Below are 23,876 nucleotides of genomic sequence, written 5' to 3'. Positions count from 1 at the left end.
GTTTCACCGGTACAGTGGTGCCTCATGTGACCGTGGGAGATGTCTGCAGCCTATCCCGCTGTGTTCAGCGGACTCGACTACCGCCTCATTGTTGAGTCGGATTGGATTATTGAATACGCGCTCTATTTCAAATAAAGTGTTCTCCATTAATGAGCTTTTAGTCAGGAAAAACTTGGACTTTCTTTTCCTCACAGAAACATGGCAGAGGGACAATGAATGCATCCATTTAAATGAGCTCTGTCCTGCGGTTGCTTAGCAGTTGGTAAGCCCCGCCCCTGTCGAGCGGGGGGAGGACTGGCTGCTGTGTACCGGGACGGTACACATGCAGACTGTCGGATACAAGCCACGCCCCCTCTTTTGAGGCGCTCATGATGGAAGTTGGTTCCTCACATAAATTTTATAGTATTTTGATCTATCGACCTCCTGGCCCTGCTGGGGCTTTTCTTAAGGCTTTTACTGACTTTTTAGCGTCTATAATTAGATTGGAAAAGGTCTTAATTTTGGGTGATTTTAATTTCCAGATTTTGATGGTGCCATCTGAGCCTTGACCTGTTTCTACTAAGGCAGAAAGGAGAATTATCACAGAGACAACAGCTACGCTTTTCTGTGATAAGTTCAACCCCTTACTTTTTAATAATCTCACTGAAACTGATTGTTTTATGAATAGCTTTAATAGCCACTGTGCCACTATCTTGTATCAAGTGGCACCACTTAAGGCTAATAAAGCTCCTTGTGAAAGTTTCTATCCTTGGATAAATGATAGGATTATGACTCTAAGGAGAACATGTCGCCAGATTGAACGCCTATGGAAGTCAACAAAACTGGAGGTTCACAGGCTACATTTAAGAGACTTAATATCTTCCTTAAATAAGATGATAGAGGAGGCCAGGACGAGTTATTTTAATCGCCTGATTGCCTCCAATAAAAGAAATCCTAAAGTGCTTTTTGACACAATCAGCTGTCTTGTCACCTGCTGCCGTCACTCCTGTTATCTCTAAAACTAGTTGTGAGGAGTTCCTGGATTTCTTTATTGATAAGGTTAGAGTTATAAAGGACAACCTGCCTCCATGCCATGGTCCCCAGCACTGGGAACCTCCCACTCAGTGCTGGGCCTCATTTGAGCCTGTCCTGTAGAGGACATCTCAACCATCATGAATAAAGTGAATCCATCCTCTGGTATTTTGGATGTTCTTCCGTTTAAACTGTTTGTGAATGTATTTGACTCCATTGGGCCCTACATTGCTAAAATGTTTAATATATCTTTGTCGAGTGGTGTGTTTCCCTGTTATTTTAAACATGCCATTGTGGAACCACAGTTAAAGAAAGCTGGATTGGATTCTACAGAGCTCAAGAACTTTAGGCCAATATCTAAAACCCCTTTCTTGGCCAAAGTCTTGGAAAAGGTAGTCTGTGCTCAATTGAGATCGTTTTTGCAGGTTAACGACATCCATGACAGTTTTCAATCTGGGTACCGTGAGTTTCATTCTACTGAAACAGCCCTGTTGAAGGTGTCTAGTGACATGATGATGGCAGCTGACACTGGCAAATGTTCTGTGCTGATTCTGCTTGATCTGTCTTCAGCGTTTGATACCGTTGACCATGGCATTCTGATAAACAGATTGCGGGATTTGGTTGGAATGTCAGGTTGTGTTTTAGAGTGTTTTACCTCTTACCTGACTGGTAGAACTTTTAGTGTGACGGTGGGCAATGCAGTGTCGGAATCTGCAGATCTTCTGTGGGGTGTGCCGCAGGGATCGGTCTTGGGACCTGTTTTGTTCTCGTTGTATCTCCTTCCTCTCAGCAAGCTGATCCAGCAGTTCAGTGATGTGCCCTATCATTTGTATGCCGATGATCTGCAGCTGTACTGCTCTTTTAAGACAACTGAGCCACAGAAACTCTGCTCTCTCACAAATTGTTTGGCCAAAATTACGGAATGGCTCACTGAGAACAGTCTGCATTTAAATTCCAATAAGACTGAGACTCTGATTGTAGCACCAGATAGTGCTGTACCTGGAATTAAGCAGCATCTCGGTAGCCTAAGCTGCACGGTCAAAAGCAGCCTGCGTAACCTGGGTGTCATTTTGGATGGAGGGATGTCTCTGGAGCAGCACACAAATTACCTGGTTAAGAACTGTTTTTTCCAAATTCGGAACATCTCTAAGCTCCGTCAGATGGTGACTTTAAAAGAGCTTGAGATGATTGTTCATGCGTTCGTCTCATCGCGTTTGGATTATTGTAACAGTCTCTTCACCTGTCTGAATAAGATGGAGTTGGCCTGCCTGCAGGTTGTGCAAAATTCTGCTGCACGCCTGCTTACCCACACCCGCAGGAGGGACCATATTACTCCTATTCTTTTTTTGAAATTATCTTTTTATTTGGAGATACATGTTATAAAACATCCAAATACAAATACAACCACATTTTTTTAACTGTTATGTTATAGTTGTAATGGAATTTCTTTTTCCAAAGGTTTATAACGGCCGTATGGCTGGTCCATTTCCTTTTGTTTTAACACCGTAGAGGGTGAAAGGAAAAAAAAAAGGGGGGGGGACAGGACATGTTCAATTGAACTATTTACATCCAGAGGGGTTATAAAACAACAGTCAAAAACACATAAAATACTTTTTAAAGAGTATCTGCAGTATTTTAGTTTCATTCAGTTATCTTAGTCATTGAGATACTGTTGAAGACTTGAAGAAAAAAAAAACACACCCTGTGTAATAGATGAGAGGTTGCCGTTCCCTTAGTTCACTATCGTGACAAAGTCTGGTCTTCGAGGTCTAATAAAATGCACCCATCCTTTCCAGTTTTTCATAAAAATGTCCATCTTTAGATTCAAAGAAAAGGTAACCTTTTCCAAAATGTATATTTCCATTGTCACATCTATCCAATTATTAAGTCTAGGTCCGGTTTGCAGCCTCCATCTCTTAGTTAAAGCCTTTTTCCCTGCTGCCAGCAACACCCCTATCAGATACTTATCTTTAGCCATCAGTCTTGGTGGGATAAGTCCTAAGTACATGGTTTTGAAGTCGAATGGTATCCATGTATTGAGGACTTCCTGTATTGCATTATGTACATCTTTCCAATAATTTTGTATGTTTGGACAATCCCAAAAAACATGATACTGATTCGCAGTCTGACATCCACAGCCTTGCCAGCAGAGAGCATTATTATTGTTTTGGTGCACCTTCATGACTGGGGTGATGAAGTATCGGGTTATATTTTTCCAACAGAATTCCTTCCATGCATGAGATTTTGTAATTTTCCATTGAAGTGTGCAAATGTCTTCCCATTCTTTATCTGTTATTGTTATGTTTCCTTCCCTTTCCCATTTAACTTGTATATATTTTGTTGAGTTAGTTTCTAAGTTCTTTAGACTCTTATACAGTCGGGAGATAATCCCTCTCTCTATGTTCGATTTGTATGCATCAATAAATAATTGAACAAATGGTTTACTGGCCTCTCTACCATCCCTATTTTTTATTTTTTGATTATAGTAATGTCGTAATTGGAGGTATCTATAGAAATCTTGTCTTTGTAATGAGAAATTATCCTTTAGACTTTGAAAACTCATAAGAGTATCCTTCTGTATAATACTGCACATTGATGTGATGCCTTTTTCAGTCCAAGCTTTGAATCTATCATCAAATTTGTTTGGTATGAAATCTGAATCAAAAGCACACCAACTTAAAATTCTAACCTCCTCATTCAGTTTATATTTTCTAATTAATGATTTCCATGTTTTGAGAGTGGAGTTCACCCATGGATTTTCGAGTCTATCTATATATTGTAAGTTTTTATCCGGTAGTACGGCCTGTATATGTAGGTCCAGTATCAGACTGCACTCAATATCTTTCCATTGTGCCTTGTAGGAGGGGTTGCACCAACAGAGCAACACTCTCATTTGTGCTGAGACATAATATTTTTCCAAGCATGGTAGGCCCCATCCCCCCTTCTGTTTAGGTAGCTGTAACGTTTTATATTGTATTCTGGGTTTCTTCCCTTGCCATATAAATCTTGATATTATTTTATCCCATTCTCCAGTTTGCTTTCTTGTAATTAAGATTGGTAACGTTTGAAATAGGTAAAGGAACCTCGGTAATATATTTTTTATTGTTTGAATTCTTGCGCTCAGACTCAGAATGGGTATAAGATTCCACCTCCTAAGATCCTCCTTAATCTTACAAAGCAGAGGTTCATAATTTTTCTCATAAAGTTTTGTCAAATCTTTAGGTAGGTTTACTCCCAGGTATTTAAAGGATTCTGTTTTCAATCTTAGAGGGTATTTTTCTTTTAATTTTTCACATGGACTGAAGTTGTATGCTAGAGTTTCAGTTTTATTGACATTTAGTTTATACCCTGACGCAGAACCTAAGTTATTTAAGAAAGTCAAAGCCTCCGGCAAGGATGTCTCAGGGTTTTTAAGATACAGGAGGACATCATCTGCATAGCATGCTATTTTATGTTCAGTTTTGTTGATATAAATTCCCTTAATTTTAACATTCTGTCTAATGTGTTGGGCTAGCGGTTCTAGGAATAGGGCAAAAAGGAGTGGAGACCAGGCACATCCCTGCCTCACTCCTCTCTCTAAGGTGAGTGGTTTGGATAGGTAGCCGTTTATTTTAATTCTTGCCGTAGGATTGTTATAAATAGCTTTGATGCTGTCCATAATGTGCAGGGTGCGTCTTATGTTGTCTTGTGTGAGTCATGCGTTTATAAAACCTGTCTGATCATTGTGAATTAGGGTGGGCAACATTTTTTCCATTCTTCAGGCCATTATCGATGTGTATATGCGGTAATCAACATTGAGTATCGAAATTGGTCTTTATGATCCGCACTCGAGTTTATCTTTCCCCTCTTTATGTATGAGGGAAATAATGGCTTCTTTCCAAGATGGCGGGGTCTCTGCTTTTTTCAGTGCCCAGTTACATGCAGTTAGCAATATAGGCATAAGTTCTACCTTAAATGTCTTGTACCATTCGGTTGTAAACCCATCACTACCTGGTGATTTATTGCTTTTTAATCTGTTTATTGCGTCTGATAGTTCTTTTGGGGTTATTTCTGTACTTAGAATTTTGTTTTGTTCCTCTGTCATAACTGGTAGATCTAGAGTTTCTAGAAATGAGTCAATCTGATCTCCTTGAGTCTCTGTTGTTCTAGAATAAAGCCGCTTGTAGAATGATATTACTCCTATTCTTAATACTTTGCATTGGCTTCCTGTCTCCTACAGGATTCATTACAAAATCCTGGTATTGACTTTTAGAGCTCTGCATGGACAGGCACCGGAGTACATCAGGGACCTGATCCAGCCTTATGCTTCCTCCAGGAGCCTCAGGCCGTCCAATCAGAACCTGTTGATGGTTCCTCGGACCCGTTTTAAAACTCGCGGAGACAGATCTTTTAAAGTGGTGGCGCCTAGCCTCTGGAATGAGCTTCCCTGTGCCCTTCTTTCTCTGGATTGTATAGATAGTTTTAGAAGGCAACTAAAGACGCATTTCTTTAAATTAGCTTTTTAGCCTAATATTGTATTTTATTGTTTTCGTATGTTATTTTTAGATTATTTTTGTATGCCATGTGCAGCGCTTTGTGACCCTGGTCTGTGAAAGGCGCTTTATAAATAAAGCTTACTTACTTACTTACTTACTTACTTACTTACTTAACATCAATACAAAATACAGAGGTGAATATATCAATGATACAGATAACACAACAAAGAATACATTCTTATTTCCATTGTAGTCCTTGTGAAATTATCACATGACAAAATAGAGGGGCTTGATTGAACATATACAAATTATAAATAAGACAACGGGGTCTTAATAATTAATGTAAATCACTGGGATACCAGTTTAGCAACTGCACATTATAAACAAGACAATACTCTCACGGCCGAGGGTGTTTTAGCATTATTGATGTTACAGTATATGAAAATGATTTAAATGTAATTGAATATTTCTTTTAGTAATGAAAGTAATTTTCTTTAAAAAGTTGTAAAAATGGAATTTATAGTGTGTGATATCTGAATAGGCATAAATATCATCTATGTTTTCACTTTTCTGTTGTTCACTTGTGTTTGGTTTATTTTCTTTGTTGTTGAATCAGAATTAGTGGATTTCAAAACCAGGATTTTGCTCACAATGTTGGCGCCAGCAGTTGTTTTCTGTCTTTGTTTTCTCTCGTAGATTTCACGCTCCTGATAAGATCCGTTTTTGACATACAGACTTGATGAGCTTTCACTGGTAAAATGTGTTATTGGTATGTATAGGTCAGTTAGGAAAACCTTAGCTAGATAACTTTCATATTAAAATCTCTCTGCTAATTTTATTTTTATTTTTTTTAAACCTGCATTGATAAGAATATTGAGGAAAATTAGTTATCAGTGGTAGTTAACATATTTCACTTTAGTACCTGTATCAGCAGAGATGGTGACTGTCCACAGCAGATCTTGGTTGATTTTCATTATTTATTAAGTGTATTTTATCAATATTTCAGGCTCAGTGGACTCTAGCTTTGCCCGAGCAGACTGTTAAATAGTCCTGGCATGTCTATATATTACTCTGCTACCAGCCAGTAGGTCCAGCCAGCGGTCCTTTCATTTCCAATATTATATATTTCCCAACATGAAGGTAATTCACACTGGCTGTAAAACTAGAGAAAGCAGAACATCCTTCAGCCTACAGAGGAGCCTGTCAAAACATGCTGACAGGAAAATTATTTTACTGTCAGTATAAATGTAAAATGTAAATTTTGGAATGGTATGTCTGACAGCAGGTACACAGTACATACAGAAAGTATTCACAGTGCTTCACTTTTTCCACATTTTATGTTTTTTGTTACAGCCTTATTCCAAAATGAATTGTTTTCCCCTCAAAATTCTACACACAATACCCCATAATGACAATTTGAAAGTTTTTTTTTTTGTTTTTTTTTTATTTTTTGCAAATTTATAAAAAAAAAATCACGTGTACATAAGTATTCACAGCCTTTGCCATGATGCTTAAAACTGAGCTCAGGTGCATCCTGTTTCCACTGATCATCCTTGAGATGTTTCTACAAATGTAAATTAAAAACAGAATACAATGATTTGCAAATCCTCTTCAACCTATATTCAATTGAATACCCCACAAAGACAAGATATTTAATGTTCAAACTGTGCAAATATTTGTTCATTTTGAAATGGATGCCTGCAACATATTTCAAAAAAGCTGGGACAGTGGTATGTTTACCACTGTGTTACATCACCTTTTCTTCTAACAACACTCAATAAGTGTTTGGGAACTGAGGACGCTAATTGTTGAAGCTTTTTTGGTGGAATTCTTTCCCATTTTTGCTTGATGTACGACTTCAGTTGTTCAACAGTCCAGGGTCTCCGTTGTCATATTTTGAGCTTCATAATGCGCCACACATTTTCAATGGACAGATGGTTTGTTCCAGCTTTTGAATTAAATATTCGTTCCATTGAAAGGATGTAAAATCATTCATTATTTGTTTTATATAATGGCTGAAATAGATCCTTGTCATTTCAGATTTTATTAATTTATAAACAACAGAAAAGGGACTTACATTTTGGTGTTGCACTGCTGTTAAAGTCGAAATTGTGACGGTGATGCAGTGCACTGGCTTCAGACTTCCAGAAAAAAAGACTTTGTGTAGTTCTTCAGTCCAGTCAAAAATCGTGTCAGTGTTTCATCTGAACAGCTCTTCATGTATCCAGACGGCTTACAGCGGAGTCGATTTTATGTCTGCGTTACAAGAATTAGCACCGTCAGTTAGCTCAATCAAATCGATGTCTCGCTTGTGTCGTTGTCCCACACGTCTGCGTGCATACTCACACAACTGGGTCGGCGCTTGTGCACGCGTGTACTACAAAAAAAAAAGACTGTCTACATCGTCAGTGTAGAAAAAAAAATCACATCAGAAATTAATCCCGCTTTTCATTCTAACTTCCTGCTAGCAGCCTCCAGACAGCGCAGTGAATTTGTTTTGTGTGTGTGTGTGTGTGTGTGCGTGTGTGTGTGCGCGCGCGCGGAATGCCATGGTACCAAATGCATGGAACTAAATTTGCACTCTAAATGGAACCAAATTGCACTCTAAATGCAATACAACACAGATGGGATGAATAATCCGTGTCATGTGACATACAAAGCACCAATCAAATGACAAGGATCCACTCAGCTGTTATATAAATATGGGTATGTCATTTTCTCCTGCTCTGACAGGAAATTAGAACGTTTTCAGGCAGACTCTCTGTATTTGATTATAAACATCTGTTCAAACATATACAGTTGTATACAAAAGTTTGGGCACCCCTGATAATTTTTGTGATTTGTCTTTATAAATCATTGGTTGTCTGTTAAATATATCATATAGCAGATGATCACACTGATATTTGAGAAGTGAAATGAAGTTTCTAGTATTTACAGAAAGTGTGCAATAATTATTTAAACAAAATTGGGCAGGCGCATAAATTTGGGCACCCTTGTCAAGCCAGCTTCATTTTGGAATAAGGTGCTGTGGACTGATGAATCTAAAATTGAGTTATTTGGCCATAACAAGGGGCGGTATGCATGGCTGAAGAAGAACACAGCATTCCAAGAAAAACACTTGCTACCTACATTGAAATTTGGAGGTGGTTCCATTATTTGTGGGGCTGTGTGGCCAGTGCAGGTACTGGGAATCTTGTTAAAGTTGAGGGTCACATGGATTCCAGTCAGTATCATCAGATTCCTGAGAACAGTGTTCATGAATCAATGACAAAGTTGAAGGCATTCATGCCGAGGAACAAGTACAATGTTCTGGAATGGCCATCTCAGTCCCCAGACCTGAATATTATTGAAAATCAGTGGTATGATTTTAAGCGGGCAGTCCATGCTCGGAAACCAACAAACCTGACTGAACTGGAAATGTTTTGTAAAGAAGAATGGTCCAAAATACCTTCAACCAGAATCCAGATTCTCATTGGAAGCTATAGGAAGTGTTTAGAGGCTGTTTTTTCTGCAAAAGGAGGATCTACTAAATATTGATGTATTTTTTCTCTTGGGGTGCCCAAATTTATGCACCTGCCTAATTTTGTTTAACCAGTTAAACCCTAGAACCTATTTCACCAAAATCACATACCATACATTATGATTTATTTCTCAGCTTGTACAAGGTCAAAAATGCAAAAGTTTGGATCTGCTAAAAGACAGGTCCTAGGGGATGTTGTGGATGCAAAAAATTGAAAGTAAATAATACTTGGTAGGAGTAAAGGAGGTTTTTCCCAAAAATGAATTCCGATTTATGTCTTTATTTGCTTGGCATTACAGCTGTGGTTAGTTGATATGTGATTGAAGTGGAAACTTTTGTAGAGGGTCCTTCGCTTGACATTTTGATGTATAATAAGTGTATGTTGGTGTCAGCATTGGTTAGTTATGAGTGTTCAAATATTCCAAAACAGGGCAAGTCCCCAAATTTGGGGACTCTAGGGTTTAAGAGGTTAAAGAATTATTGCACACTTCTATAAAACTTCATTTCACTTCTCAAATATCACTGTGTTTGTGTGCTATATGATATGTTTAACTGAAATTGCTGATCCAAACAACCAATGAGTTATAAAAGAAAATCATGGAAATCATCAGGGGTGCCCAAACTTTTGCATACAACTGTAGAATAGTAACAGTTTGGTTTTGTTTTCTTGTTTTTCTCATCCTGACAGCCTGGCAGTTTTTTCTTTTTGTAAAATAGGAATGGATTTCTTATTGACTTATGAGTTGCTAATTAACCCGGTGGATGTAATTTACGCACTCAGGCAGGACATCCAATTTTAGGATATTATCATTGCCGATATGCATAAACTGTTTTAAGGTTTCTATTGATTTGTTTGATCATCTGTTGATGCCTCTGGCTGTCAGTTCAGCAACACTGGGTTTGGCTCTAGATGGCGAGTTGTGTGGAAGCTGAGCTTGATATGTTTCATCTTTAGCCCACAGATCTTCTCATTGTCTTTTTAATGTTTCTTTTCATACACTTTAAGTAAAGCTGTCAACTAGAATTTAAAATTTTAGTATCTGTGCTGTGGGGTTTGAATTCACGTAATCATCTATTGCTGTCTGCATGGTTCAGTGCACCAGATACATAATAATGACATCATTTCTTCCCTCCGGACAATTCTGTGGGGCGGTGCACGTCTGCAGTTTGCTCCTGTTGCTCCATCCTATGGGTGTAGCACTGGCAAGTGAGTAGACATGCTTATTGGTATCTTGTCTGTGAGATGACAGCGTTTCTGCCAGCTGTTACAAGGTATGGTGGACCACCTCTGCTGAAATCCTTGACTTGACTAACATCAATGTCGTAAAAACACAAGTTAAAAAATGATACCTGCTGAATGAATGTTTTTAGTGCCACTGCTTTGGTACACTGATTTTACTGACTAATAATACAGTCAGTGATACAAGTGTATAAAGCTACTGTTGACAACTCATATTTTCCTGAACACTCTTCAACACAAAGTTTTAGCAATCAGTAACAATACCAGTGAAAAATTCTCAAGATACCGCACCAGCTTCCGTACTACAATATAAATGGACATTCCATTTGGAGCCCCCACAGCCCCTGTCCCACCACCCACCTGCATGTCCTCCCTCACCACATCCACAGACCTCATGAATTTTGAGTTACTTGGCGATGACAGTTATAGGGTAGGTGCTGGGTTGAGCTTAGTCATATTTGGAAAGAGCTCCACATATGGTTATTTTTATGATTATATTAATATTATCTACTTGTAGCACCTCATGGTCAGATTATACATAGTTATTTTTCACTGTTATGCTGTAAGGCTGCAGCTAATGATTCTTTTTGTAATTTGTAATTAATTTCTTATGCTAACACATTGTTTTTATTAGGGTTTCATTGTATTTGGTTTTGTCAATGCTCCTTTTGTTAATTTATAAGTAAATCAGAACTATAATCTCTCCCAATAATTTTCCATCTTGCTTTCATGTGTTTTGCCATAAAAAGTATTTATTTTACAATTTAAAAAAAATACCAACATGACCAAGTCCCAAAAATTAAAAAAGGCATTTATTGGGACACTGCAAAAAAATTTTTAACACAGCTTTTCTTCTTCTTGTGACTCAGAGAGACAGAAAATAAAAACCAAATGCATTTCATAGGGATGCAGCTAAAAATAATTTTCACTGTGAATTATTCTGTTTATTTTCTGGATCAGCTTAGTCGTTGTTTGTAGAGCCTGACCTGTGTGGATTTTTTTGGTGGTGGTGGTGGGTGTGTTAATACCAATATTTGGGAGTTAAGAAATTACAATACCAATATATCTGCCAATATACATATAAGAATGGCAATGATTCCTAACATCTCATTATGAATGAATGAATACATTTATTCATTATCAAACACTTATGACAAAGAAATGTAACTGATGCTTGATGTTTTTCAGCTAAAACATGAATTGTATTATAAATATAACCAGTCAATGTACGTCACGCTGCCTTTACTCAGATTAGCAGTCACCGCGTCCCAGTACTCAGCATTTGCATAAAATAGACTACATAAAATCAACTACTTTTCTGTTGTTGCTGTGAAACACATTCTCTGATTGAAAATGAATGCCACCTAGCCACTTTGTGTCTTGTAGCTAATGTGACCAGGGGGTGATTGGGGTCCCAGCCATCTCAGACAGCATAGGAAACAATGCTGTCGGAGTGTCCTGTGCTGGACAAAGTCCAACAGCTAAAGTGTATTTTTGCTGTTTATTCAGAAAAATGTAAGTTTTAATATCAGTAAAAATAATGTGATTTCCATTGTTTGTGAAGGGCACATATTGGCTGATATTATCAGATACAGTATATCGGTCAAGCTGTTGTTGTTTGGTTTCTAAAAAGTTAGGAGTAGTGAAATGTATGGATCAGTTTTTCTCAAAGCCAAATATGACACCCTCAAATGTTCATAACCCAAAGATATTCAGGTTTGTGACAGAGGAGGAAAGAAAACCAAGATTATTCACATTTATGTCGCTTAAATCACAGAATTTTGACTTTAACATGAAAAAGCTTAACAATCCTCTACATGCCCGTTTTTGCAGGTAAAATTGTGATTACTTGGTGTGGAGAATGCTGCATCCCCAAATATGTTTGCTTAATAGATAAGGCTTTGAGGGTCTTCCTTTCTGGTATATCACTATGGTATATTTTATGAAGGAAACCAGTATGAATCCACTCCTTTTAATGCAAGACTATTGTCTCAAATTTATAATTGGTTCAGTGTGTGTTGTGACTCCTTTTTCGGTTAACGCTGCACAGGTGGTTACGTGTCCATGCTCATTTCTGTCCCTTCAGCACATGGTTGTATAACAGTACTTTGACAAGAAATCGTGCGTCTGTTTGACATCCTGCACCAATACTGCACCTGATTCTCAACTTAAGAGCATTGCATAATGGATGTGCAGTGCTATTTCTGCTGCATGTCCTTCTTCTCCAGACCCCACCACACTCACAGTCTACACCCGCCTCCCCAATTCCTCGCTAGCTTTATAACTGTAAACTCATTAACAACATGTCATTTACAGTGGACAACATCATGGAATGTGTTACCATAGAAATTACATCTATAAACTCCAAAAACATAGTTGTTAGTTGCATTTACAGAGCTCCTGGGACAAATATTGACACCTTTGAAGACATTATCTTAGGAATGTACAACAAAATCAACAGAAATAAGCATTTATTTGTCTGTGGAGATTTCAATATAGATTTTTTAAACCCTCACAATCATCCACAAATTACCTCATTTATCAATCAATCAATCAATCAATTTTTTTTATATAGCGCCAAATCACAACAAACAGTTGCCCCAAGGCGCTTTGGGGCAAACACCTTGTACTGTTTAGGACTGTTTCCAACCATCATTCATCCTAGCAGAATAACTATGGACTCAACAACTCTCATTGACAATATTTTAACTAACGTTATATCCGGTAATCTTAGTGGGGGACTACTGGTCAGTGATATCAGTGATCACTTGCCAGTTTTCTCAGTCTTTGCATTGGAGGGTTGTTGTATGTATCGAAGTAATATCAAATTCATGAGTAGAAAAGTAACACCTGAAACAATTGATAATTTAAGGGAGGATTTATCAAGTCAGAATTGGTCAGATGTTTTTGTTGATGATGTTGACAGGTCATATGATGCTTTCATTTCCATTTTTTCCAGTTTGTATAATAAACACTGTCCATTTGTTGACAAAATATATAGAAATCAATATAGCAACAAACCATGGATAACTAAGGGACTTCAGAGGGCATGTAAAAAGAAAAACGTACTATATAAACAATTCATAAAACTACGAACTAAGGAAGCTGAAAGTAAGTATAAAACATATAAGAATAAATTAATCAATATCATGAGACTCAGTAAAAAAAAACATATTATAATGAGTTACTTGTCAAAAATAGAAATAACATCAAAAACACATGGAACATATTAAATGAAATAGTAAAAAAGAATAGAGTAACTAGAGATTATCCTTCATTTTTTCAGAGTAACTACATCACGATTGATAACGACGAGTCTATTGCTGAACACTTTAATGAATACTTCGTTAATGTGGGTAAAAATCTTGCCAGTAAGATTGACTCATCAACTAATAACTTCTGGGTAAATAATTCAACGTTTAACAAATCTGTTTCAATGTTCATTGGTGGTACTCATGAAAGGGAAATACTTGATCTGGTTCATGGTTCAAAAAGTAAGAAATCGACTGATTTTAATAATTTGGATATGGCTTTATTAAAAAAAGTTATTGATTGTATAGTAAAACCGTTCAATTATATTTGCAATATGTCACTAAGTACTGGTAAATTTCCTTCTCAAATGAAAATAGCCAAACTCATTCCTCTGTTTAAAACTGGTGACAAACACACATTTTCTAATTATAGACCTATATCACTCCTGCCACAATTTTCCAAAATTTTGGAAAAAATATTTGCTAAAAGATTAAATGATTATTTACTGAAGCATAACATCATTTGTGAAGAACAATATGGATTCAGAAGGTCTCGAACTACATCACATGCTTTGATGGACTTTGTGGAAAGTATTGCAACTGCAATTGATAATAAACAATACACAATAGGTGTTTTTTTTTATTTACAGAAAGTGTTTGACACAATTAACCATGGAATACTATTAAGTAAACTGCAGAAATATGGAATCAGAGGTCTGGCATATGAATGGATAGCTAGTTACTTACAAGGCAGATTTCAGTATGTTCAATTCAATAATACAAATTCTGAACTCAGGGATGTCACATGTGGGGTGCCGCAGGGCTCAGTGCTGGGTCCTTTGTTGTTTATAATCTATATAAATGATATAAGTTGGGTGTCGAGTTCACTGAGATGTGTCCTTTTTGCAGATGATACAACTGTGTTCTGTAGCGGTGAAAATCTTGAACAGCTTCTGGACATAGTGGAGAAAGAACTGGAAAAATTTAAGGTTTGGTTTGACGCTAATAAGTTGTCACTCAACCTTGGGAAAACTAAATGTATTATATTTGGAAATAAACAGGCACCCAAATGTAAAAATAAACAATAAGGAAATTGAGTTAGTAACAGAGAATAAATTTTTAGGTGTTATAATTGATAATAAACTTAGCTGGAAACCACATATAAATTATGTGAAATCAAAATTGTCAAAAACTATAGCCATTTTGTATAAAGTCAAAGACCTACTGCCGCAAGAAGGGTTACTTACTTTATATCATTCTCTGATGGTACCATATATGACATATTGTGTTGAGTCATGGGGAAACACTTACAAATCAAATACCAATCCAATATTCCTTTTGCAAAAACGAGCCATACGAATCATCTGCAATAAACAATATCGTGAACCAACTCATTCTCTATTTGTGTCTTTAAATTTATTAAAATTCATTGATTTGGTCGATTACATTACAATTCAAACTTTATTTCGAGCGAAAAACCAAGCCTTACCGAGACATGTCCAGAGTCTGTTCCGATTGAGGGAATCCAGATATAGTTTGAGGTTGTGCAATTTTTATGAAACCACCAGTAAGAACAAATGTAAAGGGTTTTTGTGTGTCTGTGGTTGGGGTGAGGAAATGGAACAAATGTTCAACAGAGGTTAGAATGAGTAGTACCTTAGTGAGATTTAAGAAACTACTCAAAAAGAACATTATGTCTAAGTATCATAAAGAAGCAAATATAATTTGATTTATATGGAATGTTCAATTTATAAGTGGGACTTATTGTATATTTGAATGTGTGGGTATGTATATGCGTATGTAGATATATAGATATGGGTAGATGTATATGTATATAAGTGACTGTGTATATGTATGTATATATTTATGTTTGTAAAGTATATACGTATGTATATAGGTATATGTGGCACAGCCCAAGCAGAGGGTCACCCCCAAGAGCCTGGTCTGCTTGAGGTTTCTTCCTTATAGGGAGTTTTTCCTCACCACAGTTGCCTAGTGCTCGCTCTGGGGGTTGGTAAGGTTAGTCCTTACTGGCGTAAAGTGCCTTGATTTGACTTTCTTATGATCTGGTACTATATAAATATAATTATAAGTGAATAGTATATTGATGTGTATGTCTGTGTGTCGACATGTAGTAGTGAATTTATATTTATGTAAATATGACTGATTAGAATTGTTGGACTTGTACTAGCAGGGGTGGGCGCTAATAAGCTTTGCTTCAGCCCATACCCTTTCGGACTCACTAGTTTTGTCTGTGTTTGTTTGTGGAATTGTTCATTTTCTTCTATTTGAATATTTTGTGTGCCGAATTAAAAAACTTTGTCACGTTGTCACTGCTGCAGGCATCTCTCTCTCTCTGTCTCTTTGAGCGTGCGTCCCCTTGAGAGCACACACCTCTTGTGTGTCTATCCTAAATCACCACTTTCTAAGTGAGGAAGGATTCCTGACATACTGACACGCCGCCACCACAGATTTATGATTTTTCTCTGTATGTTTTCTAGATATACATCATCTTGATTGTAAAGATTTTGTTCTGATTCCATGTTCACCACAGTTTTATTTACCCACTCCCTCTTGTTTCCACGCTGTACAGGAGATGATCATCGACAAAGTGAATGGTCAGCCAGTCCCCCGGTATTTGATATATGATATCATCAAATTCAATGTGAGTAGCCCAGCCTATTTTGACAATTCTTTGACCGCATTGCTCTTCAAAACTCTTAAAAATGTACCACATGCCTCTGTATAAAATTTGCTTTTTCTGTGTCTAATGATCTGTTTCTAGTATTACTTTGTTTTGATATTAACCTTTTCTTGTTAACAGCCTAATGACTATATTGTAAAGCTGTTAATTGCTCACACTCACTTATGTGCTGTAAATTAAGTTATCGCATCAACTAATGTGAAAGCTGCTAATGGCATGCAGACAGGCTCAGCAGAGATAAATGCGCTTAAAATTTGCCTTTAGCAAGCCTCTGCCGTCTCACTTATAAAATCCTGATGGGTGCTGTAGAGTGGAAGGGAGGAGGTTGCTCTGACCATTATATTCATCTGTCGCCTCCTTTCTCTATCGATTAGAAGATTACACAAACAAGTTGCTCAATAAAGACACATGCGGTGAAGAGAATGCCTTTGTGAGCTGGTGCAGAGGTTAGCGGCTCCACACGACTCCCCCAAGTCGTCCGTATAGTGCTGATGTATTGATCTTAGTGTGCCAATATTAGCCTTCTCCATTATCTATGGTTGGGCTGCTCTTTGGGGCTGAAGCTCCATCCTGACGGTGAGGATAAAAATGCAGCATGAGGGAGAGCATGACATCTGTTGGCCTATGGCCCAAAGTGATATCTAACTTTTTTGGAAAGTCCAGTGTAGTACAATGTTGAGTTCATTTTGATCAGGGCAAATTCAGAAGTGCGGCATTTTGGTAATAGATTTTTATGAGGAATGAGAGTTTCGCAGTCTAAGGATGGTTTGGTTTGAAAGAAGTATCCATTTTCATTTGTGTTGGAAAAGAGCCACAAACAGCCAGTCAAGAAACTGCAATTTTCATTCCGGCTGTGCCTCATTCGATTCAGAATAGACTAGACGTGTTTACCAGTGAGAGATGGACCATTTCCACAAAGAAATATACCGAATCAAATAAATAAAGCATTATCACTAGTAGGTAGATTTGTAAAACTCAAGCAGCACGATCACGCCCATACATATCCCTCTGGAAAGGATTTTGAGCAAATTTAGTTGGAAAAGAAAAAGGTTAGTGAGATGGTTTAGTGACAAATGGAGTGAATGAGGTCAATTTGAAACCATTTCTGCAGATATTTACTAAATCAGCACCGTAAACTTATTTTCTGATGTTTAATAGTGGATACGTTGTAAATAAATCTCAAATAACATGCTCCTCACAACCCAACAGAAAGGATTTTGTATGAGTGTAACTGAAGCAGACTCTTCTTCCTTCTATCTCTGGTTCTGCCTAGTATAAGCAGTTATGTTTTGTGATCTTTCAATAGGCAAAGATTTTGCAAAAAATGGTCACAACGAACAGAGAATAATGGACAAAATGCAGCAGTACACAGAGTTTGCAGGGTACGACCATGAAGCCATCTTTAATGTTGTCTCTAAATATTGCTTGTGTATTTTGCTCTTTGATTTAAATGCATTAAACTGTGTTTATGCGTACAAATAGTTTTAGCACTAAACTGCCTGGAAACAGCTTTTCTTAGGAATCTCACAAGACATTAATGAACATTAATCCTGCTGTTTTGGAGGAGTGTATGGTTTTAGTTATGTTGCATTGTCCAAGACAGTCACCTTTTGGCAGTAGTCTTTGAGCTGTACCTTTTAGAAAGTCAAGGTTCTTTGTGTTGTTCTCTTGAGCAGTTTTTACAACATGATGCAGAGGAGTGATTTATTTTGAAGCTCTCTGGTGGTTATTAACATTTAATGGTGGTTTATATACTCAGTATATTCATAAAATTGTTATGCAAGACACTAAATTGTCTCTGTAGTTTTCTGATGTTGTACTAGGTTGATTTCTAAACTTGTTACCTGTACTTTGTATGCATGTTGACAAGAATTTATCATACTATGATACAAAATTAAATTTTACATTCAGTACTTTGATGCTACATTATATGATATTCCCATGTTTTTCTGCAAAATGTGTTTCAAGTTTAGCCTCCGTATTATTGAGCTATTTTAATTTGATTCACCTTGTTACTCATACATGAATAAAAGGCTGTTTGTGTGTCTCATCAAGCCATTATATCTGTCCCACTAAAAAAATACAGTAATGACAGTAAGTGTGCAGAGAGCAGCCATGAGTATCACTAACGGATGTCGGTGGTGTCCAATGTGCACCTTTCGTGAGTAATCAAATTTTTGCAGATAAATAAATGGATAAAGAAAATCTCAGTTTTTGTGTCTTTGGTCTCTAAGCCATGCTGTTACTGCTCTCAAACATAATTCAAATATATTTAGGTATAAATTACAAAATAGTAATCAAAATAAACTACAAAATGCTACCACCATTGTCGTTGAACACTATTAAACTACTTTTGTCCACAAAATCGAGTGTAGTCTTATACTTCAGCAGCTTATTAATTCAAAGCATGTATCTGTGAGGGTGAAGAAAAATGGTCATTGAATCCGCCAGCAGAGCTCAAACAACTGTATGATGAATAGCAATGCTTTAATTTGTAAGGTTAATAACTGGCTGTTGGAAGATGGATCTTCCAGCATTGACGGGAAAAGTGATCTGACGGTTCAGCAGTTCACCACTGAGCAAAGCAGCATACTGGGGACTGTAGAGATGGAGAACAGGCTGGTGTGGAGGTTAGCAAGAAGTCTGATTTAAGCCTGGGTCCCACCGAATAATAAGCCATGAATAATGAGACACGCATGGGTGTGTCAGCGATTATTCGAAGAATGACCCACATTTTCATCTATCACGTATCTGCTATGAAGGTGCCTCTATGTGCCCTCTCTGTACCCCGCATGTGCCACATAGCAGCCTCTAGTGAGCCACGACCGACCTGTCATTAGAGCGTCGAATGGCTCGCATCAGCCACACTAAGCCACATAGTGCCGTGATAGCGCCATGATAATGCAATGTTGCTGCACATTTAGGCATGGGTTTGGTCCAAACCTCCAGCCCTCCCACACCTGGTCCCTTTAAATTGTGGGATTTCAATTCACAGATTCACTGCAGCATTTAAAGATGTCACATTTTTTTAAATGCAGTTCAAAAATAGACGCTCCAGTACAGTCCCGCGGTTGTGCGCCTCGCACAAGGCTGCTATCCACCTGTAATGCACCAGACCAGCTAGAACCGAACCAAGGGATCCTGGACAGCCACCTCTGTGCTCCTCAGTGGCTCCGCAGCTCGCTGGCTTTATTTCTTCTGCGGCTTTAAACACACACACCGTGATCCCACTTTTAACTTTGTTTGTCCGTTTATTTCTGCAAAATCGCTCATTTGCGCGTGCGCTGCTGTCCATTCATGGACAGCTGCCTCTGTACTCCTTCTCACTGGCTTCCTTTCCATCAGTGGCTTGCTGGCTTTATTTTTTCCCTGGCGCTAAACGCAGTCATTTTCACACTGTGAGCCCACTTTTAACTGTGTTCGTCCGTTTATTTTTGGAAAATCACTCTTTTGCGCACGGTGCCATTCTGCATGCACAATGAGGTGGCCACTTTAATTATATACACCTGTGGATCACTTTCAAAAAAAAAAAAAAAAAAAAAAAATATATATATATATATATATATATATCTTCCACAGCTTACAAGTCACCGTGATACAACTTTTAACTTTGTGTTATGTCTTCAAAATCTGTCTTTTGCACGCTCTCCTTCTGTGTTGCTGCACAGCTCTGCTCTGCTTTCTGCTGGCTTCATTGGAGTTATTTCTTCCGCGGCTTTAAACATACACTCAACAAAATATAAACGCAACACTTTTGGTTTTGCTCCCATTTTGTATGAGATGAACTCAAAGATCTAAAACTTTTTCCACATACACAATATCACCATTTCCCTCAAATATTGTTCACAAACCAGTCTAAATCTGTGATAGTGAGCACTTCTCCTTTGCTGAGATAATCCATCCCACCTCACAGGTGTGCCATACCAAGATGCTGATTAGACACCATGATTAGTGCACAGGTGTGCCTTAGACTGTCCACAATAAAAGGCCACTCTGAAAGGTGCAGTTTTGTCACACAGCACAATGCCACAGATGTCGCAAGATTTGAGGGAGCGTGCAATTGGCATGCTGACAGCAGGAATGTCAACCAGAGCTGTTGCTCGTGTATGTGGGCAAATGCTCACATTCGCTGGCGTTTGTCACGTTGGAGAGGTGTTCTGTTCACGGATGAATCCCGGTTCACACTATCCAGGGCAGATGGCAGACAGCGTGTGTGGCGTCGTGTGGGTGAGCGGTTTTCTGATGTCAATGTTGTGGATCGAGTGGCCCATGGTGGCGGTGGGGTTATGGTATGGGCAGGCGTCTGTTATGGAAGAAGAACACAGGTGCATTTTATTGATTTTGAATGCACAGAGATACTGTGACGAGATCCTGAGGCCCATTCTTGTGCCATACATCCAAGAACATCACCTCATGTTGCAGCAGGATAACGCACGGCCCCATGTTGCAAGGATCTGTACACAATTCTTGGAAGCTGAAAATGTACCAGTTCTTGCATGGCCGGCATACTCACCGGACATGTCACCCATTGAGCATGTTTGGGATGCTCTGGACCGGCGTATACGACAGCGTGTACCAGTTCCTGCCAATATCCAGCAACTTCGCACAGCCATTGAAGAGGAGTGGACCAACATTCCACAGGCCACAATTGACAACCTGATCAACTCTATGCGAAGGAGATGTGTTGCACTGCATGAGGCAAATGGTGGTCACACCAGATACTGACTGGTATCCCCCCCCAATAAAACAAAACTGCACCTTTCAGAGTGGCCTTTTATTGTGGGCAGTCTAAGGCACACCTGTGCACTAATCATGGTGTCTAATCAGCATCTTGATATGGCACACCTGTGAGGTGGGATGGATTATCTTAGCAAAGGAGAAGTGCTCACTGTCACAGATTTAGACTGGTTTGTGAACAATATTTGAGGGAAATGGTGATATTGTGTATGTGGAAAAAGTTTTAGATCTTTGAGTTCATCTCATACAAAATGGGAGCAAAACCAAAAGTGTTGCGTTTATATTTTTGTTGAGTGTACATCCACTTTCATGCAGTCATCCAAATTTTAACTTTGTGTTCGTCCAATATTGACTGAAAGCTTGAGCTGGCGTTCTGCCTAAATGCTCCTTTGGAGCGTGATGAGTCACTGCGTCAGTGCACACACAGCGGAGCTCATGTGATCCATTAACAAGATATTAAATCAACTATAGATATACCTTAACAACCAGGAACTGTTTTATCAAATAAAAATAGTTACCTTAAGCTGTTCAAAATACATTCCACATGGAGCAGGACAGAGGAAAAAAAAACGTCCAGATGAAACAGTCCTCTGTGATTCCAGAAGCGATTAAGAGGTGTTTTCAGCATCCAAGGTTTGGCAGAAAATGATTAATCTGCTACAAAATAATAATTTTATATACAGCGTCTGGAGCACAGAGCAGGTGGAATTGTTTCCGCAAGAGGGCAGCCACTCCAAAAATAGCCTCTCAGGTCCTGCGTAGCTGCCAGGCGCACAGATAATGGGCTTTTAGTAGCCTCGTAAGCACCACGCAAATGCCTCTAAGTTGTTGCAGTAACTCGTACACAAACTGCCCAACGCTGTTGTTGCTAAATTTTGAACTTCTTGAAATTATCGCCACGCTCTGAGAGGAGCCTCGTTAACTGAAAATAATGCTTGTAAGAGCCACTCAGAGCCCCTATTATCTCACATTAGTTGAAGAAACCCTCTTGTAGCAAAGAAAACATGTTGCGTGGCTTATTATTCATCCTTCATTATTCGGTGGGACTCAGGCTTTAGGCAGTGTTGTGGGAGATGGCTGGTATTCTGTGCACATTGAATAACAATGACATATTGCGCAAGGTAGTCGAGAGCATGAATATTAGGGTGGCAACACAGCTGACTGGGTGATGAGTAGCTAAAGACTCATAGTTGATATATTGCAGGAAAGAACTTAGAATGGACGGGAGACAAGGGACTTTGACTGAGAAATAAGGAACTTGAGGTGGATCTGTGTGGTTTGTTGGAAGTTCAATCTGAATGACAAAGGGCTGATAATCTGGTGATCTGAAACACACCAACTAAACATAGGGAGAGCTTACTGGGGCCCATCTTGAGTGAAAACATCCCTGTTGGAAAGCCAGACCTGCTGTCCTGGCTGGTCGGCAGAAGCTGAGGTCTAATGTATACTGGCTGTGTACCGGTTGTAGTCAGCAGACCTGTGTAGGGCAGACTGGACATCATGTCACTTTTGGAAGGTTGTGATCCAGAGAACACTTGATAGGTGGTATTCCAGTTGCAGCACAGACCAAGGTTTTGTGGGTGTATTTTCCTCAAACAAGCTCCATTCAGATAGGTTATTGGGACTGACTCAGAAGAGGGTACCATGTAGTCATAATTTGGAATGCAATTATCCATTTTGATAAACTATAAGGGAGTCCATGTTTTTGGTGTCATCTTGAATGGTTGGCTTGTCCTTTGAAAATGCACTTTTTAATGCTTTATTGTTTCGAGCCATGTTAGCTGTCAACATACTGAATTTCTCAGAATACTCCACTTTGGTGTGGGGTATTCTGACAGATCAAAAGCTTGTGACTTGAAGTATCTTTTTCCTACACTGGATGGTTGAACACCTTAATCTTGCTGATAAACCTACCATGAGATGATCTGGTAAGTGGATGATTTTTCAGCTGTGCCCATTCTAAGACATATCCCTGCAACGATTCCTTGGAAACCTTGTTGGAGATGTTTCGATGGTTTTCCATGATCCCTGGGATTGACTGTAGACAGTTCACAGAGATATCAAGGAGACTGGCGTTGAAGTCAGCGAGAAGGTTGATGTGGACACAGGCATGCTGAAAGCTGGGCTGACAGATGAATGGTGATCCTGAGCACAAAGGTATAAACACTGTCTAATATAATTGGCTTTCCTGGAAACAAGTCACTAAGAGACGTTGAGTAGTAGAGCCATAGCTGTTTGTTTCGGCTTTGACCATATTTAAGAAATACTTTTGTATGAAGCAACAATGAAAGTTTTTAAAAACCCAAAGGATGAATACTTGATGTAGGCACTTTTTAAAAAAACGTTTTGCAAAATGCATTGAATAAGTAAGTTCCATTAGCTTCTCCATTTGTTTCACAGCAGTTCCTGCATGGATAGCATGTTGAATTGGCACAATTTTTTACGGCGGATGCCCTTCTTAATGTAACTCCACAGTGCATGGAGAATGGGCACAGGTGGTCTTGAATCAGGAACCTTCTGCTCTAAAAACAAGTGCACTAATCACTTGGCCAATATTTTGCCCTCAAAATACATAAAATAAAATGTATATATTTTTTTGGTTGTAAAATGGGTAACATACATACTTTGTATGCAAAGCAAAATTGTTATAGGGACATTTTCTGTATTGACTTTGGAAGTTTAAATTAAAGTTGAAAATTGAAGGGGTGATGATAAATATCATCAGTGCATGTGCCCCACAGGTATGTTGTGAGATGCAGAACAAAGGAGATTTCTGGAGTGAGTTAGATGAGGTTGGTGGAGAGTGCGTCCAAGCATTAAAGAGTGGTGATAGGAGTGGACTTCAATGAGCATGTTGCCGAAGGGAACAGAGGTGATGGGGAAATAATGGGTAGATATGGTATCAAGGGCAGGAATGTGGAAGGGCAGATGGTAGTTT

General features: G+C 38.5%; 1 protein-coding gene across 1 annotated transcript in view; it reads left to right on the top strand.

Moving 5' to 3' along the window:
• The window catches only part of rngtt (RNA guanylyltransferase and 5'-phosphatase), a 358,809-nt gene that overhangs the window by 101,874 nt on the left and 233,059 nt on the right, over positions 1 to 23,876 (top strand). Inside the window, exon 10 of the mRNA XM_034162020.1 lies at positions 16,091 to 16,162. Coding sequence (XP_034017911.1) covers positions 16,091 to 16,162 — 72 coding nt within the window. The remainder of the gene's footprint in view (positions 1 to 16,090; positions 16,163 to 23,876) is intronic.

The sequence above is a fragment of the Thalassophryne amazonica genome, chromosome 21, assembly GCF_902500255.1.
Source record: "Thalassophryne amazonica chromosome 21, fThaAma1.1, whole genome shotgun sequence".
Classification (NCBI taxonomy): Eukaryota; Metazoa; Chordata; class Actinopteri; order Batrachoidiformes; family Batrachoididae; genus Thalassophryne; species Thalassophryne amazonica.
Note: the sequence above shows the minus strand (reverse complement) of the source record. Positions and strands in the feature narration are given on the sequence as shown.